At 43.3% G+C, this 18,301-nt stretch overlaps 2 protein-coding genes across 2 annotated transcripts in view; one reads left to right on the top strand and one right to left on the bottom strand.

Moving 5' to 3' along the window:
- The first annotated feature begins 1,586 nt into the window (after positions 1–1,586).
- hacd4 (3-hydroxyacyl-CoA dehydratase 4) lies at positions 1,587–7,146 on the top strand. Its single transcript, XM_079214602.1, is given in 7 exon segments — positions 1,587–1,715; positions 3,198–3,304; positions 3,487–3,616; positions 3,618–3,827; positions 4,835–4,941; positions 6,159–6,290; positions 7,000–7,146. Coding segments are annotated over 7 exon segments (771 nt in total). The 5' UTR covers positions 1,587–1,713; the 3' UTR covers positions 7,083–7,146.
- The window catches only part of focad (focadhesin), a gene marked incomplete at its 5' end in the record, with an annotated part of 36,390 nt that continues 25,202 nt past the window's right edge, over positions 7,114–18,301 (bottom strand). Inside the window, 19 exons of the mRNA XM_079214601.1 lie at positions 7,114–7,516; positions 8,579–8,654; positions 8,755–9,006; positions 9,925–10,022; positions 10,238–10,415; positions 10,996–11,085; positions 11,927–12,187; positions 13,117–13,232; positions 13,313–13,441; positions 13,569–13,649; positions 13,761–13,863; positions 14,140–14,211; positions 14,915–14,992; positions 15,354–15,476; positions 15,730–15,849; positions 16,076–16,223; positions 16,532–16,621; positions 16,713–16,951; positions 18,293–18,301. The exon at positions 18,293–18,301 is cut by the window's right edge and continues 108 nt beyond it. Of these exons, the coding sequence (XP_079070727.1) occupies positions 7,443–7,516; positions 8,579–8,654; positions 8,755–9,006; positions 9,925–10,022; positions 10,238–10,415; positions 10,996–11,085; positions 11,927–12,187; positions 13,117–13,232; positions 13,313–13,441; positions 13,569–13,649; positions 13,761–13,863; positions 14,140–14,211; positions 14,915–14,992; positions 15,354–15,476; positions 15,730–15,849; positions 16,076–16,223; positions 16,532–16,621; positions 16,713–16,951; positions 18,293–18,301 (2,337 nt within the window). The 3' untranslated portion in view covers positions 7,114–7,442. The remainder of the gene's footprint in view (positions 7,517–8,578; positions 8,655–8,754; positions 9,007–9,924; positions 10,023–10,237; positions 10,416–10,995; positions 11,086–11,926; positions 12,188–13,116; positions 13,233–13,312; positions 13,442–13,568; positions 13,650–13,760; positions 13,864–14,139; positions 14,212–14,914; positions 14,993–15,353; positions 15,477–15,729; positions 15,850–16,075; positions 16,224–16,531; positions 16,622–16,712; positions 16,952–18,292) is intronic.

Here is an 18,301-nt window from a genome sequence, read left to right as displayed (position 1 = left end):
TGAAAGTTTAGGTGGTGTAACAGTGAGGAAGGCGTCTCAGAGGTGGATGACGTACAGGAGTTTAGACATTTGCTAGGCTCCAGCAGAGTGCGTCGGATAGGCAATCGCACATGTTTTGGCTGCACCCGAAGGTCAGGCACTGCGAAGTAGTAGTAGTTTCATTTCCATAAAATAGAGGAAATATAATAGCACGTGTTCATACAGCTAGCAATTAACAATTAGGTCAAACTTTTGTAATTATTAAGCAATTAATTAAAGTGTGTTTTTTCACAATACTTGATACAAGCCTTATAATTATATAAAAACTTGTCAGTTAGCAACCCAACTTACCTCACTGACCGGGCCAGAATTCCAAACCAACCTGGTCTGTTTATCAGAATGGAGTGTGAAGTTTTTTCAGCTCGTCTTCATCAGGGTGGTGTCTGACTTTGCTTCCTCTTTCTAGATATAAAACTATTTTGTATCATTCAATAGATTAATTTGCTCTCACAAAAATGAAAATCTTCTGACAATATTTCACTAAAGGCGAGATGTTAAAACGAAATTCAGAGCAAATCTATTGCCTCTGCACGACTCTAGACATGGCATATACAGTACGTCTCTTGTCTTACCTCGTGGTGTCTTCGGGTCAAAATGACCCATCAACACACTCGTATACGGGTCATTTTGACCCCAAGACAACACGAGGGGTCAGTTCAACAAACCCTGTAAAATTACATATACTACTTCACACTATACACAAATGAGGTGGCAATGGCTTCATTGACAAACCAACACGTTCACTGTATTATTTACATTGCATCATCTTAATTGAAGTGTCATATGCAAAGTAAGTTATCATCCATACAGTTAACCAGAGCAGACATGTAATATATCACTCCTCTCTGGCCTGGCCTTGACCTTCTATGACCTTTGACCCTGCTAACTGTTTCTCCCACACACACTGAGGGATGACACAGAACATACATATTCTATTTACAAACTCTTTACCATCAAAGATTGATAACCTATGACCTTGATTCTGATCTCTGCAGTAGGTACTTGTTTGTTCCACCACTAGAGAGCAGTGCATAGTGTTTTATTGAGAGCAGCACCTGAGAACGTGTCTGTAAATCCTCAAAAGACTGAATTTTAAAATGTTCACTAATGTACAGGTTCCATGTTGAATTAAAGTGGCTGTTACTAAAATTATAAATCATAGCGTTGGTTGGCTATGCTTTGCTGTATTCTGTAGACATGTGTATCATATTTCATATTCCTCTGTGCAGTAGAGCACCATTGTTGTCCCAAAACAAATACAAACTACAGTTTTAGGAAAATACTGGGAATTGAGAATAAAACACAAAAGTACAGTTTGAAGTGATGAAACTGTGTTTGAGTTCCGACATGTACTGTAAGTGTGGCTGCTTGTGCTCCTGCTGCGCCCTCTCAGTCAGCTCGTAGTCTTCTTTTAGGGGCTGGGACTATCCAACTCAACACTCACACGTGGGATGTCCACTTCCTACTCGCTGCAGAACTAGAAAAACACAGATATTGCAACATCTTTTTCTGCTTCCAGTTGTGAAGGAACAAGTAAGAGGCGGGTCTCTGCGAACTGGGAGGAAACTACTGCAAGGAGCCACAAACTGCCAAACAACATGATCCTGGGACTATGAGCAGAAACCTCTTCCTGTACCTGGAACAAAAGCAGCAACAGGAGACTTGAGAGGGAGAATGTAAGTCAGTGCAGACAGTTTAACAGCAGAGTCTGAGTTCTGGCTGGTTAGGAATGTTCTGCTTCTACAGCGCCTGTTGAGGAATGTCAGGCCATCATAAACAAAGCTTCATTTTCTGTCATCTTTCCAAGCACTAAAAGCTAAATACTGTAAAACTGGCTTTGAGTTCAAATGTATCTGACGGATTTGTGCTCATTTCGCAGACTTCATCTCCAAGATATTTTAAAACCAACCCAATGAATTTTTTATTTTTTATTATTATTATTAATCTTTATTTGCACTGATGTCATATGCAATGAAGGCATGGTTTTCTACTCTGACAGGTAAGAGTCAGAATTACTAGCAACAGTAGAGATGTATAGAGTAATAAACACATTACGTTTTAGACATTAGAAAAGATGAAGAAACTTCTTTGGAGGACTTCATTTTAGTCTTAAAAAACAGTTGAATGTATTTATAGCTGCCGTAATCCATATTTGCATATAAACAACAGATTAAAAGTCATGGGGACACTCATAGTGATGAACCCACAGAGAATTATCACCACCTTATAGTTCTCCTCAACTGAATTTTTAGTCTATCATTGTTTTGGATTTAAAGCAAAACAACTATTATATGTAAAATGTATTTAATCAAATAAGCTAGTTTCTCCACCATGGGCTCTGAAGGGGTTTAAGTCCGAGTGAAGTTTTCCTGAGTGCTCATGGGGAATAATTGTATGGGTGACTTAAAGAGTACTTGATATCCTCAAGATAGAAGCACTTTAATGTTCTGTGCAGTGATGGAATAAGTGGCCAGATCCTCATAAGTAAAAGTACCAGGGCAATGATGTAAATATAGTAAAAGTAAAAGTTCTGCACACAACATTGTACTTTAGTTAAAGTACTGAAGTATGAGCGGCAAAATGAAGAATATGTTTTTTTGTGCTTTCTTGCAGAGAGTGAGATGTCTATGCATTAGGAAAAGCCTGGCGGCTGTGAGCATTTTAGCATAAAGTCTGGAATCCGGGGGAAACAAGCTAACCTGGCACTGTCTCACTTAAAAAAATGCATAAAAACAGTAAAAACAACCACACAGGTTTTGAGTTATGAGTGTAACTAGTTCTTTGTCGGGTGGTGATGGTGTTACCTTCAGCCTAACTCTGCTAACTATAGCTGTGAGATCAACGAATGCAATTACAAAGTACAGTATTTTCCTCAGAAATAGAGCAGTAAAAATGCTTAATGAAAGCACCTCAACCTCATCGCTGTCTCCATCTCATCCATTTAACTCAAATAGTTCCAGTTAAACGACACAATCAAAGTGCAGTCCAACAGTAAACAGATCCGACATCTTGACTTTTTACAGCAGGAAAAGCAGAAGTGTAACTAATAACATTAACGACGGCTCTGCTCCAGGAAGCCAGAGGTAATACTTGGTTACGAAGGAGAGGGAAAAGGCCAATAATAAACAAATGCCTGTTGTTGTTTTTTTCTGTTACAGGCTCAGTTTCAGGCTCGCCTACATTTTCTCATATAACCTGTTCCAGTTCTGTGGACACACATGGATTCTGGCTAATACCATAGCCAGGTTCCTCACATTTGGTCAAGGTAAGGTTCACACAAATAAAAGGGAGAAGGATGCAATACTGTGCGATGTGGATTTTAAGCTTTCTGAGCTCATCATGAAAAGCCGACTCATTTCTGGTTTAAGCTCAGGAGAGCAAGAATAGGCTAATTCTCTTTAAATGGTGTATGTTTGTATGATGCAATGCATTTTTTTTACTTTGCAGATGCCATAGCAGACACATTTTACTCGGTTGGCTTTATGATGAGTCTGTGCCAGCTGCTCTCCATCCTGGAGCTTTTCCATATCGCAGATGGGATCGAGAAAGCCAGACTCCTCCCCCGCTTCGTCCAAGTGTGTATCAAACTCAGAAATGAATCATGTGGATGTTATCCAATGCTCAAGTGTGTATTCAAGAGTTCCACATGCACGTGAAGCTGGTGGGTCTGTTTCTCAGGTTATGGAGAAGAACTTCCTGCTGATCATGGTCATCATGCTGGAGGAGATTCAGAGTAAACCAGTGGTGTGTGCACAGCTCTTCTTGTGGAACATTCTGGACCTCGTACGGTGAGCGTGTGACTTAAGGCCTGTGTCTTCATCTCACTCCATCCATCCTGTTTGTGATTTTGTTGCACATTGAGGCCTTCCAGGAAAGCAGGAGCTGCACTTCTAACAGGTTTTATTGACTATTCTTTACATGTTTGATTCTCCCCCACTGTCTATTAATCGTTCATATAGTTTGGTCCAAAGCAAGACATCTTGACAACTCGGTCGTTTTCAGTAATGCTTTCTGTGAAAATTCATGCTCCTGAGAGGATGAACTCATAGCATGTGTATGTCATTGTGCCACTCTCTCAGCAGTAATAGTCACTGCTAGGCACAGCTCCGCCCACACAGAATCAGTTTGGAATATTCCTTGAAGTGAACACAATATAAACAGTTAATAGGGCCTTAAAACTAGTTTTGGACTTCCCTGAGTTGACATTGCAGTATAACTTCCTTAACAACTGTACAATTAATCAACTTAATAAAAGAAGAGTCCCTGAGGTTTTTGTCGCCCATTTTGCTACGTTGGTCGTCCAGACATGCCTCTTGGAACAGCTTGAGACTCAACCTGACTTACTAGTTTAATAAGTACACCTCTGTAGTCTAATTCAGTCCTATAGAAAAGCCCGGCAGTAGATGCTTCCTTTGTGAAGCCCCTGATATCCGTTTCATAGTTTTGTCAGTTATTTTAAAAAAGACATTGAACTCACCAAATTAACAGCTGAGATCTGTGACTCTGTAATATAAAAAAAAGTACATAAAACAGCTGAGAAATGCACAGAGGCACGTTTCTTAATCCAGGGTTCAAGCACTCTCCTGTCAGAGCTTGTAAGGAGTCCGTCTGCAGAACTGTGAACTAGCTGGTTATTTAAGTCAGGTTGAATACATATAAATATAAATATGGAGAGTTGCTGCAGTATGGTGGAGTGAAGAATAACATTTCTACCGGATACACAGAGAAATGTGTCTTCTATGACTATGAGTCAGTTATTGTAATCGTGTGTCGTCATGCCCCTGTGTGATGACAGGTACCCACATGAGCTGCTGTGTGTCATGGACACACCCTCCGTCTCCATGCTGTGGACCCGCTACACCCTCTGCATCCCCTTATACATCCTGTCAGTGGCCATTGAAGGTGACTCATCTTTTATCAACATCATATCAATTGTGAAACAAATTACGCAACAACACCAAATGGCTCTGCACGCCTCAGACTGCGTCTCACTACATTTGGGATCAGCAGCTATACTGTGACTGCTTCAGCGCGTCAAAGGCTGGTTTTGTATAAGGGAAGTAGAGGAAGCATACAGGAAACAAGTTGGCAAAGCAGAGCTGTTGATAAAACGCCAGGAAGTGTGTGAGGAAAGAACACGTGGTCACGCATGCAAACGGCTGAGACGCTCCAGTGTATCAGTAACACACAGACAGCAGAGTCAGTGACCTCCTTACCATGGCTTGTGTGGACACATCTGGAGGAGGACGCGCTCTTTATTGGACGACCCCTGACTGAGTCATCTATGTAGTGGATATTTCATATCATATTAGTAATAATAATAATAATACTTCAATCTTATATAGCGCTTTTCTAAGTACCGAAAGACGCTTTACAAGCTGGCGGATTGAGTCATGTAGTGGAGGGTATGGAACAGGGGTTAGCAGATGAAGGCAAGTTTGAAGAGGTGTGTTTTGAGGGCTTGTTTGAACGATGATAGAGTGGGAGCCTGACGGATGTGGATGAGGAGGGCGTTCCAGAGGGGTGCAGGAGAAGGCCCTGTCACCCCAGGTCCGGTGCTTGGTCCTGATGGTCTTCAGAGTGTTTGAGTATTGCAATAAATCTGAGTATTTCAGATTTATTGCAGTTGAGTTTGAGAAAGTTCTGTTGCATCCATGATTTTATTTCAGTGAGACAGGTGGTGAGTGGAGTGGGTGACAGAGGTGATGGTTTTGGAGAAGTAGAGTTGGGTGTCTTCAGCGTAGCAGTGGAAATCGAGACCATGACGACGGAGTTGAATTGAATGAATAACAGTACATAATAATTGATGAACTGAACAAATTACCCAAATGCAGGAAGTTTATGTAAAACAAACAATTTGGGTGAATTGTGGATGGGTTTTGTTATTTTTCTGTCTATATTGTGTATTTCTTTGAATTATTTTAACAATCATAGATACTTAAGTGGCTTCTTTTGTCATGTGAGATTAATATATGTATCTCAAATAATAATAATCCAAACTTAAAATAAAACATTTAAAACGTTTTGGCACCCATTTAAATGGTTACTGTTTACTGTGTGAAGTAATTCAACTTGAAAGGACTAGTTCAGCATCTTGTACGTGTCCCTCTCCTCCTCAGGTGTCTTCCTGTACCAGGCGCTGCCTTATGTGGACCCAGCCGGTCCAGACTGCTCTCTGAACTCAACAGTGTCAACGCACATCACTCACCTGCCCTTCGCCCTGATGGTCTACCTGCCCGTCCTCGCTCTTGGTGAGCTGGCATTCAGACTGTACTGCAGAGGATGGTTTGAGTAACGGAGTTTGAAGGCTTACCTGGCTCCAAAACACTGAACAGCCATTTCAAATTCTATTTATAGACGGTTATTGGTTTAACAGTTATTCTGTCTCTCGTCATGATGATGGATAGATAAACCGTAATGACCATGACATGTTTACAGTCATGTTCTAGTGCGACCAGCAGGTTAACGTTTGACTTTGTCCTGTTTGGGTTTGTGTACACATTAGAGATAAAACATTGGTTTAGAACTGTTTAGTGCTTCCAGTATTTATGCTAAGCTAGGCTAACAGTCTCCAATGTGTACTTAACATATGAACATGATATTATTCATTTCATATCACTTCTGGAAAGGAAGCGATTAAATGTATTTCCCAACTGCTGAATTTACACTTCAAACTAACAGCACTGGGATCATCGTGGCCTTGATGAAAAGGTTACTGGTAAGTCACTCAAGTTACTGGGAAGTCAGACTGGAGGATTTGTTTGTTCCAGCTGTATGATCACATCTGTGTTCTTAGACCAATAAAGTCCTGGTTCATCAAACAACATTTGGAAGTAAACATCCCGTCTTGCGCCGTCAGCGCCGCGGTTATTAATCTGTGACGGCAATCTTTTTGCAGCTGTTAGATTTGTTCTATAAATTGATTTTTTTGGGACTTTCTAACAGTGCTGTCTGTTTTAGGGGCCTCTGTGACCGTGTGGCAACTGCTGCAGGAGAGACAGCACCACCTGGACAAATGGAGCAAGAAGATGAAACTGAAATGACACTTTTTGAGACTGAATGTTTGGAAGTTCATCTGGGACTACTTTTACAAATTCAGTGAGTTTGACGGCATCAGTATGGGATCATTAAAACCCATATTTTATTTAGAAGAACTTTAACTCGAAGTTCTAGAAACTCAACATCATAAAATATTTGAACTTTTAATGGGCACGTATAGTCTTTGGTGGAGCACGTTGAGACTGAAGAGCGGCCATGACTGCAGCACAGAGGCTGTGTCGCTGCAGTGAGCCTCACTCATCCAGAGCATCGCTGCACCCAAGTCCAGCAGCCAGAGACAAACATGTTCCAGCCGTCATTTGTGAAGAACCTCTGTGTGCGTTGCCATGGTGACAGTCTCTCGGCTACCACCCGTATGCTCTGGTCCAAACAGCCTTCTTCTTGAACTCAGCGGAGGACTTCAGGGCCAACAGGCCGGCTGAAACAACAACAACCGTCAGACAAACCGCTCGGAAACAACTCCACTTTAGAATCAAACTTGTGTGCCAAGAATGTTGTGAATGTCTTTCTGTTGTCATGTATCCCATTATGTTGCCATGCCAACGCAGTCGGCATCAGCGTTTCCTCCCCTGTTTTTTCTCTTAAACACTTCCGTTTATATTTAGCACATTGTGTATTGTAATCACCACTACTGACGATAATCAAGATATATTTAAAATGATGAAATATTGATATTGTATTAATAATGAACAACAACAATACAAGTATGCACATTGTAGCTCCTGTAAGAAGTGCCGTGTGCAGACCTTCATGGATATTTTCATTGTTGTCTTTTCTTTTGTCCATCACCTGCCAACAACCCCTTTTTTTGACCGGGGTAACGAAGCACGTTACAAAGTAATAATTTACATTGTTTGCAGTTGAAGGTCTCCTGTCAGCAGTTTTATACACATCTTGTATATAATGATGGTCTGTTTTTATGATGGTCCATCAACTGGCGGGCCGCCAAAGCTTCCCATCAAATATGCCGCATTTTGTATTCTTTCTATATAACGCCTAAAACAATTCAGACGGAAATAATTCTATTAGGAATAATTTAGCAGCCCCATTTGTGCATTCAACCTGTGGGTGTCAGCTCATTATTAGCGACGCTGGGGTCAGGCCTCACTCAGAGCTGTGGTTGCTTTTAGGGGCACCTGGTGTAGTACCACAGTTGACCACTGGGACAAATTGGCAGCATGGTATCCACCTCTCCTAATGCATCTGATAGATAGATAGATACATAGATAGATAGATAGATATATACTTTATTAATCCCCAAAGGGAAATTTCCTGTCAGAGTAGCGCCGTACAACTTGAAGATACTGGTCTACATCCACGGCCCAGCATGAGTCATGACATCACTGCTAGTCCCTTAGTCCAGAAGAGTGTTGGAATCATGTTACCTGGACAGAGACGTTCTGTGGAAAGTGTGTGAGGCTAATATGTCAGAAAGCTCCTGCACGTGTGTATTGTCTGCTGCTGTGTTTGCTTTTCTTACCTTTGGCTGTGCTGATGGTGGTGGCTGACAGACTCTGTTCAGGAGCTTCTGTGATGCTAAAAAGCCAGTCTATGAACTGAGAGACACAAACACGCGCTCAGGTTGTCATCTTCTTGTTTCGCTCTAAAAACACCTAGTGACTGTTCTTATAAGTACAGAATATCAAACGCACTAACCTTGTGTGTCTGGCTGCTCCAGGGCTCTTTGTCCAGCAGCAGAGCCAGGCTGCGGGCCATACCCAGCAGGCACTGCGGCAGGGCAAGGTCCGTGAGCGACTCCTCACCGTACAGACCGTGTTGCAGAGTTTGGGGCTTGGAGCCGGGTTGCCATGGGAACCACTGGGCCCTGATGCCGAGGAGGCGGGGCATGGAGTGGTCGCCCCAAGAAACTACCGCGGCAGCAAAGACCTGGAACAGGAAGTCTGTGGCCTGCAGGACGAGAAGGGAAATGTCCAGAACTCTTTTGACTCCCGGAAGTTCAAAGAGTTCGAGACCCAAAACCCCTTTGGGAGCTTATAACAGTCAATAACATCAATAACAGTATGACAGATAATTCAGCGTCTCCAGAGGGAATGAAGTCTGAGAAATGTCCTCAAGTGATCTGAAGACTACAAGTTGGAAAATGAGACAGAAGTGAGTCAACCATCTCTGCTGCAGTCTACATTCACCACTACTGAAGAATCAAGTTGCATTGTGGGTAATGTAGTGCCAAGGGGGAATATTCTGCAGATAATTTATTTTCTTCATATTTTCATTGCAATTCTCTTCTATACATGTTGTACATATGCTTTTATTTTATTGAATTTTTTCATTTTGAGTGTAATTTTCTTCTCATCTATATTTAGTTTTCATACTTCAAAATCATATTCTCCTATTATGTGTACCATAGTATGTGTATGTTATGAACCAATATACCTCAACTAATTCCTACTGCTAACATCGTCGGATTGAAGCCACCAACAGCCACTAATGTAGAAATATTCACTATGTATGGGGGATGCAGAGATCCATTATGCCCTGTTCAGCCCTACATACAGAATATGGTGTCCCAGCATAGGTGGGTACTTTAGATATTATTTTGGTATATTATAAACTTGGGTCTAATTTTTATAGTACCGCCATTGTTCACGTAGGTAATAACGTTTACAGCCTGATTGTCTGACTGCTCGTGTTTCTTTAACCATCGGACTTCATTGTAACACCTGTGCTGCCACTTTTCAGTAAATATCATAGCTGTTATTCCTGAACTCTACATGCTGAACCACCATCTGTGTCACGTGACGACAACACACGACAGTGCTAGAAACATCGCACTGCAGTTTTCCAGCATGACTCAGAGACACATACCAGTTTGGTGTCTCCACATGGGACGGAGGTTGCACCATAGGCGACATTTCGGATGTGTCCCATCAGCTCCAGCAGCCACTCCATTCGTTTAGAAACGCCTGTCACGGAGAGCAAACCATCCTAACATCACATACTGTAAAACTATGACACACATGTATTGTGCTGTGTGTGGAGAAAGATAAAGAAAAACAAACATCAAGGAGATATATGTTGCCCTGCTTATAAATCAATCATTAAAATCAATATGTATGGAATCAAATATTCTTGACTTTGCCATCCCACTGTTCCTGTTTGATTTGGAGCAGCTCCTGACCTGTACTGGGGCTGGCGGCCAGGCGACACTGGTAAAACGTCTGCAGGAGGAGCCAGCCGACTCTGCGGCTCGGCCAACCGCGGAGCACCCCGGCAATGACGTCATTGAGCCCCAGGAGTGGAACTCGGCCCTGGGAGGTCAAGTAAGCCAGGACGAAGCAGGTCTTCTCCATCTGAGCCTACACAGCACAGAGCTTCTCTTACTAACGTTTACACTCTCATTTACACAGATAGAAGGTGTTAGCATGCTGCTAGCCACTAGCCTGCACCCGTTTTTATCTGGATCGTCTTTGTGTTCTACTAATATACATGTATGCCAGCCGAATGATCTTCTTTCAACTCTATATTCGACTATTATATATATATATATATATACACACACACACACACACACACACACACACACACATATATATATATATATACACACACACATATACATATATATATACATACATACATATATACATATATATATATATGTATACATATACACACACACGTATACACAGTATATATATATATATATATATCCTAATCATTATTATTATTATTAGACACATTACTATTACCGATATCATTACTGCTTTTATTGTTCATACTTCTACCCTGATAGAGGTTTCTTCCCTTTTTTCTCCCCGTTAAAGCCCTCTTAATTCATTAATAATGGCGTTAAGCCAGCTAGTTGAGGCTAGCTCTCCGAACTCTTTTTTTCAATATATCATTTACTAATTGGCTCTTTGTCACATCATACTGTACCTCTGTGACTCGTGTGATTCGGTCGATCTCTGCATCAGACATCTCAGACAGACATTTGGCGATTCCCACGTACAAATCCACCTCATTATCCTACAACACATAAATTCATCATCAGCGGAAGAAGAAACAGGTGGATACTCTTGGTGAATGGTCTGGAATCACTCTTTTTACATTTCAAACACTTTAGTATCGAGTTTGTTTGTAAAGAGTCAACTTGTATTGCTGAATGAAGAGTAAAAGCTGAAAGCAGGTGAGCTGTCAGCTGTAATGTCAGTAATTCAACTGGTCTGAGAGGAAACTAGACTTCTGCAGCGCCTCTTGGCACTGTGTTCCTATTGGCTGTTCTATCAGCGCAGAAGGTCGTGCCGTCCCTTCAGGTGGGCACTTTGACATTGTAGCTCTGGTGTTGTTCTCCAGAAAACTGCCTACACCAGCTTTAATGTCTGAACTGAAAGCAGTTTGAATGTCTGTTGATAAATAATGTCTGAACCCTCAGTTGAAGAGAAAAAATGTGTTTAGTCAGTTAATGTGTAGAGGACGAAAGCAGTTATATTGTCAGTTGATGTGTGGCAGATCAAAGCAGCTGATGCTGAAGTGCCAGATAGTTGAAGTGTGAGCGATGTTAACAGTTGAAGTAAAGTATCGACAGTGACAGGAGCTGGAATATCAGAAGAGGAACATGAACTGTAAAAATGTACAAAAATGAGTATATATATATAATGTGTAGCTGTTAAGCTCAGTTTAATTTAAAGTAAGAATTTTAAGTCACTTAAAGTGGAAGAGACAAAAGTGATTGACTTGTCATTTCAGGTGTTGAAATATCAGATGAACTGAAAGCAAATGAAGCGTCAGCTGGTGTGTAAACATGAACAGAAGTTGAAATGTCAGTTGAAGAACAGAAATGAATTGAAGTGTCCTGACAGCTCGGTACCTGGATCTCGTTGGGCAGCAGGGTGAAGATCTTCTCCGCGGTGGAGCAGAGGATGGTCCAGCAGTTGTTGGGGGGGTTTGGGAGCGCCATGGCCCGAGCGAGGCCCTGCAGCAGGGAACGGCACAGGGCCAAGCGCTGGGGTCGGAGGTCCTCCTGAAACTGCTGCAGGCCCAGACTCTCCATGTGGACCTGGAGCTTGTCCTCAGCAACATGCTTCATCCACAAGCCCAGGCTGTCCAACAGGTGGGCCCGAGTCTGGTACTGGAGGAGAGATACAAGTGGGGCTCGATACTCGAAACCTCAATACCTTTGGTACCCACTGTCAGTAGCACTAACTGTCAAATACACAAACAGCAGTGACCATCTAGTCATAAGTGAAACCTTGTTTATTTCCTTCGATAGAAATCAGTCCATTCTTATATATGGCTGCTAGTGTTTTAACAACATGGAACTATAAGTGCAGGAAGCTTCTCAAAACCAAATGTGAGAGGATTTATGAAGTTAAAGTTATACTATATTTAAAAAAAACTGATGAATTCAAGTTGGATTAAACAACACATTTGCATTATTCAAACTAGATTGAACAATGCAAGTCTTTATCTGTATATGAGACAAGTTCCTCTCCATAAAGTTCACCCACTTCAGCAAAGTTACGTAATTGTAGCTCAGTTAAACAAAAAGCTCACTTTCGATTTACAGCAACCGAAAGAGTTTTCATTACAGACATGTGGTAAAGCAGTAAAATCGAGCATCGATGAAGGAAGTGTCTGTGGCTCTCAAGAGCCGCCCACAGCCGCAAATAAAAACACTACCGTATTTGCCACTCAAGATGTGAAATTTTGCCACAAGGCGACAAGTTTTCAGCTATGATAAAGGACTGGTGGTCATTTCATATGAATATCAACATGTAGTTCCTGTTTTTTGACTTCAAACATTTCCTATTTTATATCTTGTATCTTTCTGCACTGAAACTTTTGTTACTTATCATCCAACATATATGCAGAAGCTAATATATCTGGGAGGAGCTAATGTCCGGCAGTAACACAATGCGTGAGACACCCCCTGCTGAACAGGGTAAGCCGGTGACTCTTCCACCTTGTGGTTCTGGGCTGATTCCAGCATTCGCTAATTGACACTTTCAAAATTCGATGCTGTGGACACATTTGGCTCAACACTCAAGAGGAACTTACACTGAGACTGTGCACGAGCGGCGGGGACAGCCAGGGGCCCAGGAAGAGAGAGGCGCTCTGGGAGGACTGAGCCTGACACGCTGCCAACAGCACACACTGATGCTGAACATCCTCTCCTGTCGAGGACAAACAAGATGCTGAGCTTGGACTCTGCGAGCCCCGAGGCACAGAGAGACACATGTGTGAGAGCTCTCACCGAAGCTGAGCCTCATCAGAGGAGACAGGACCGCGTTCCAGTTGACGGGTGGGAACTGGAAGTCGGCTCCAACCGCTGCCAGTGGGGTCAGTGCAGATTTAACCAGAGCTGGATGAGCGAACTCTGGGCCTGGGTCCACGGGAAAGACAAGTAAAATTCAAGCATGTGCAGGCAATATATGTCAGATATTTTCATACCTTATGTTCAAACTTGTGGTATGTCGTTGAAAAAATCATTGATAAACGTGACAACTGACCTTTTTTCCCCGCCTCTGTGATGAAGTCGACGATGGATCTGATGGTGCTTTTCTCTGAGAGGTAACTGAAATCCTGGGGGACTGAGGACATGACACCATGTCACTTCTCATTGAGAGGACGGACACTAACTGCGGTACGCTCCATCCCGGTCACTTGTGAGAACGGGTGGTTCACAGTGGGACGGCTCCTACCTGCTGTGTGACTGTGACTGGTGGACACGTGGGCCAGATGCAAATGACCAACCAAACAAGCACTGTTGGACTGCAGACCGATGGCTCCTGAGAATGTTATGATCTGCAAAAGAGAGCGAAACAAGCGATGTGTCGATTTCATGATACAGTCAGAGCAAGCAGGGATATGTCATAGAAATTGGCACAGTGAATAATACAGTAATAACAGACACATCCTTTTGGAAATACTGCAAGCGGGACTCTAGGTTTTGGAAAAAGCAAGTGTCTGACACCTTAAAGGCATCTTGTAGTATTTAGTGATAATAATACTACGGAGATGATGGGTCACATTTTCACTGCTGAAAACAGTATGGAGAATAAAATGCGTCATGTGACATACCTGTGTGATAGCTCGGATAACCTCATTCAGCCGGCTCTGCTGCTGTGAGGAAAGCTCTGACTCACTCGTTTGCTGTATCAGAAACATTTAAGGCCTCATTAGAGCACAACTTTATGATGGAGAAAAATAAATACGTCACCCCCAATATTTAGCCCCGATTGCCAGACAAAAAAGTACTTAAAGCGAGGAGGGATGAGCTGTCAGAGATGCTGACTGGGAAACTTTCCGACTAGAGTTAGTGGACTTTAGAGCTTGTGCTGCTCGCTGCTTTCATTGGAAAAGAGTCCCCTCGTAGCCTAATGGATAAGGCCCCTCCAACAGGACTCAATTCAACATCCTCAGAATAATTCCAGCCGGCACCACTGCTGCATGTTATACCTCTGCTAATGATCAAACTGGCTGGGACTATTTTGTTTAGTTGGATGGTTTTGCTTCTGAGAAAAATACATATTGAAATGAAGTACAAGCATTTTTCATCTGGCATTCAAGGTAATAACAATTCAAGTGATTCTCTCTGAGTCTCTATTAGAGCCCACCTGTGAAGTACAACCTGAGAGGATGAAGAAGTAGAGCTAGGTGCAGTGTACATTCATGTTTTGATGGTTTGCTTAATGGATTCAATCTAAAGTGTACAAACAAGACAACAACTCTCATTTTCATTTTGTCCTCCCTGCCACCATGGGTCTACTTTGTTGGGAGGAGAGCATGCCGCAGCTCTAGGATACGGACCTCAAACTAGCGGTTAGCGGTCACAGCACACAAGTGGACTTCTTACCTGAATGAGGGACGTCTCGGAGCCGACTAAAGCCACGAGGCCGTTGACGGCAGCAAGTCGCTGCATAGTGGGACAACCCTGAAACACAAGTTCCTCGACTGAACATTCAACAGACGAGTTGCACTTGATGGTATCATGATCATGAAAGCTTGAACATAATGAGCTACATTACTAAACTTGTGTTATTACTGTGTGCAGTTTATAGTCTGCAGGTTAAATGTAAACTTCAGCCAAAGCATTCAGTCTCTCTTGCTCTCCATGCAGACATTCAACCAAAGCCTGCTCAAACGTGATCAATACTACTTGGACTACAAACGGAAACCAGAAGGCTTCTGGTGCCTCATTTTGTTCTGTTGCCTGCAGATTCTACGTGTGAATGCATAATCTGATTATAGAGTTTAAGGTTACTACTGCACCAGAGAAAATGTAGACGTGGTACCTCAGCCAGTAAGATCTTGATCCAAGCAGCCAGCAGACGAGGATGGATGTCCTGTGCTTTACCATGGCCGGACATCGACAGGCCGTGGACCACCAAACCTAGAGCCAGGGCAAAGCCTGGAGTCTGAACAGAAGCATCACAACAACATAGAAAGCGGGGGTTAGACTGCAGAGGACGCCTCAGAATGGTGCTTAGTACAAAATACTATTTATTTATTCTATAGCAACAAGAGACCAACTTCAACAGAGGCCTGATTACCTGGTATTGGTGTATTGAGTCTACTCTGGTCTAATAATGATATTATCCCATGTTTTATTGTTTCTTAATAACTTATCAATTAGCACATTGACTTGGCTTAGTAATGAGCAGTGTTGACCTGCTGGCTCTCCTCCGTCAGGGTGCGCAGAGTGTTCATGACCTCCTCAGCCTTGTCAGCATCTATAAGTCCTCCGCTGAAGGCCGAGACGCACACACACGCCACAGAGTACGCCAAGACCTGCACAGGTGGGCATAGTAAAGATATAATCATCATTCCACTATTAAAATCCTTTTTCTAATAAAGGTTCAGGTTTTATATTGATACGATATACCCCGTAAGAAACTAAATGGTCCCATAAGAGAGATACATAATGCCAATAACTGAGGCAAAGTTTTCCTACCAGTGTCCAAGTCACTGGACAGAATATCTCTGAGACCTCTGAAATCAGAGTTGTGGTTTGTACCTCCTGCAGCATGCGTCCCTGCCCACTGCTGTCCTGCAGGCTGGAAAGTAGCTTGTCCAGAGTCAGTGTGACGTGGACATGTTGGTCCCTCCGTCCACTGCTGCAGAGCGCGGCGAGCACCAGACCCAGACCCAACACACAGCCGGTACTGAGGGAGAGCACAGAGGAGGAAGGGGTCGGGGAAGGAAAATGGGTCTTTAGACCAGTGAAGCTGACATCAATGGGCTTTCTTTACTTTACTTTACTTTGTGAGAAATAATAAATCCAAAAAAAAGCACAATGCCGTGAATTTACTACACTAATGTTACACAAATGTTTCTTTATGACAAGGTTGGCTCTCATGCTCCCGATCCACCAGTTGGAATAAACCAGTCACTGTTATAACCCGTGCCATATGCTGTTATCTCCTACTGGTTATTACTGGTTGGTTAGTACTGGTAAGCACTCAGCACTTACTTGTATTCCAGGTTTGGGTTGAAGGAGCAACTTTCCAGAGCCTCCAGAGAGCTGTGGAGGAGATCAGTGTCCTTCTGAACTGAGACATCACTGTATCACAGGGAGAGAGAATCAGGGTTAAGAATAGATGACGGGTTACAGCAGCGCGTGTTGGAGTCATGACCACGGACAGAGACTCTACCCGAGACGTTGGTGGTGCAGACTGGACAGCACCATGCCGAGCGCCAGGCCCGAGTGGAACTGGACAGCCTGGGAGTCGTCAGCAGTGAGGAAGCCCGGCAGGCCGGCCTGCAGCGCTGACAGGACCTGTCCCAGACCGTCCCTCTGCCACACCACCAGCACTGGGACCAGCAGCGACAGCGCCAGGCTGGCACAGGAACGAGCTATGGCACTCGCTGTGTTCTCACCGGAGTAGGACCGCTGTGAGGGAAGGAGGGCGGGGTTTGAGCGGACCGATAGCTTGAAGAGTCTGCAGACTGATACAGCCGCCAAACAACACAGCAACGGACTCCATTAGTCCATGCTTATTGTTCACGTGAGGAGAAGGTACCAAAGGCTGATGCCGTGTTTACAGCTTGTAAGGAAATTGTTGGTGCAGCACACTCGAAATTAGGATAGAAACTAGGACACTTACAGGACGTTCTACACGGGAACTACACAGGAGGAACTTGTTAATGATCTCAAGACAGCTGGGACCACAGTCACCAAGAAAACCATTGGTAACTCACTACGGCGCAATGGATTAAACTCCTGCGGCCCCCTGCTCAAAAAGTCACATGTACACCTCTCTGAAGTCTGCCAACGAACACCTGAAGGCTTTGGAGAAGACGATGTGGTCAGATGAGAACAAACTCCAGCACTTTGGCATCAACTCGACTCGCAGTGTTTGGAGGAAGAGGAATGCTGACGATAACCCCAAGAACACCGTCCACACCGTCAAGTATGGAGGAGGAAACATTATGCTTTGGGGTGTTTCTCTGCTAAGGGGACAGGACGACTTTACCGCATCGAGGGAGGATGGACGGGGCCATGTACCAGGAGACCTTGGCCGACAACCTCCTTCCCTAAGCCAGGACACTAAGGTTGGGTCTTCCAGCACGACAATGACCCAAAACATACAGCCAAGGCAACAAAGGAGCGGCAACCCTGGCGAGCAACTACAAGAAACATCTGATCTCCGACCTCTGTGCTGCCAACAACGGTTCCTCCACCAAGTACTGAGTCATGTTTTGCGAGGGGATCAAATACTTATTTCACACAATCAAATGCAAATAAATGTATAACTTTTATATGATGTGATTTTTCTGGATTTAAAAAAAATATTCTGTCTCTCACTGTTTAAATAAACCGACCATTACAATTATAGACCATTCATTAATTTATCAGTGGGCAAACTTACAAAATCGGCAAGGGGTCAAATACTTATTTCCTCCACTATAAAAAAGATAGAGCCTCAAGGCAATTTCAAGAGTAAGACTGAAAACTGGGCTGAAAACATTTGAATGAACCAAGTGACTCCATGCTGTAACCGACCACACATTGAAGCAGGCATCGCTTTCCTCATACAGTCGGTCTGAAGCGTCCTGACGGCTCGTTCAAAGACAGTTTCTGAATACGTGCTGTGTGCATTTCTCTGTGGATGCAGCGCTTTCATACTTTCATAATATTTACATAGCGTCCCTTTCTACAGTGTGGGACCTTTCCCTGCCGGTATATTGATCATAGCTGTGAGCACAGACAAAGAAGGCAGATGAAACGTACGTGTAGGAA

Source organism: Taurulus bubalis, assembly GCF_910589615.1.
Source record: "Taurulus bubalis genome assembly, chromosome: 3".
NCBI lineage: Eukaryota > Metazoa > Chordata > Actinopteri > Perciformes > Cottidae > Taurulus > Taurulus bubalis.
This window is presented reverse-complemented; position numbering and strand designations above follow the sequence as displayed.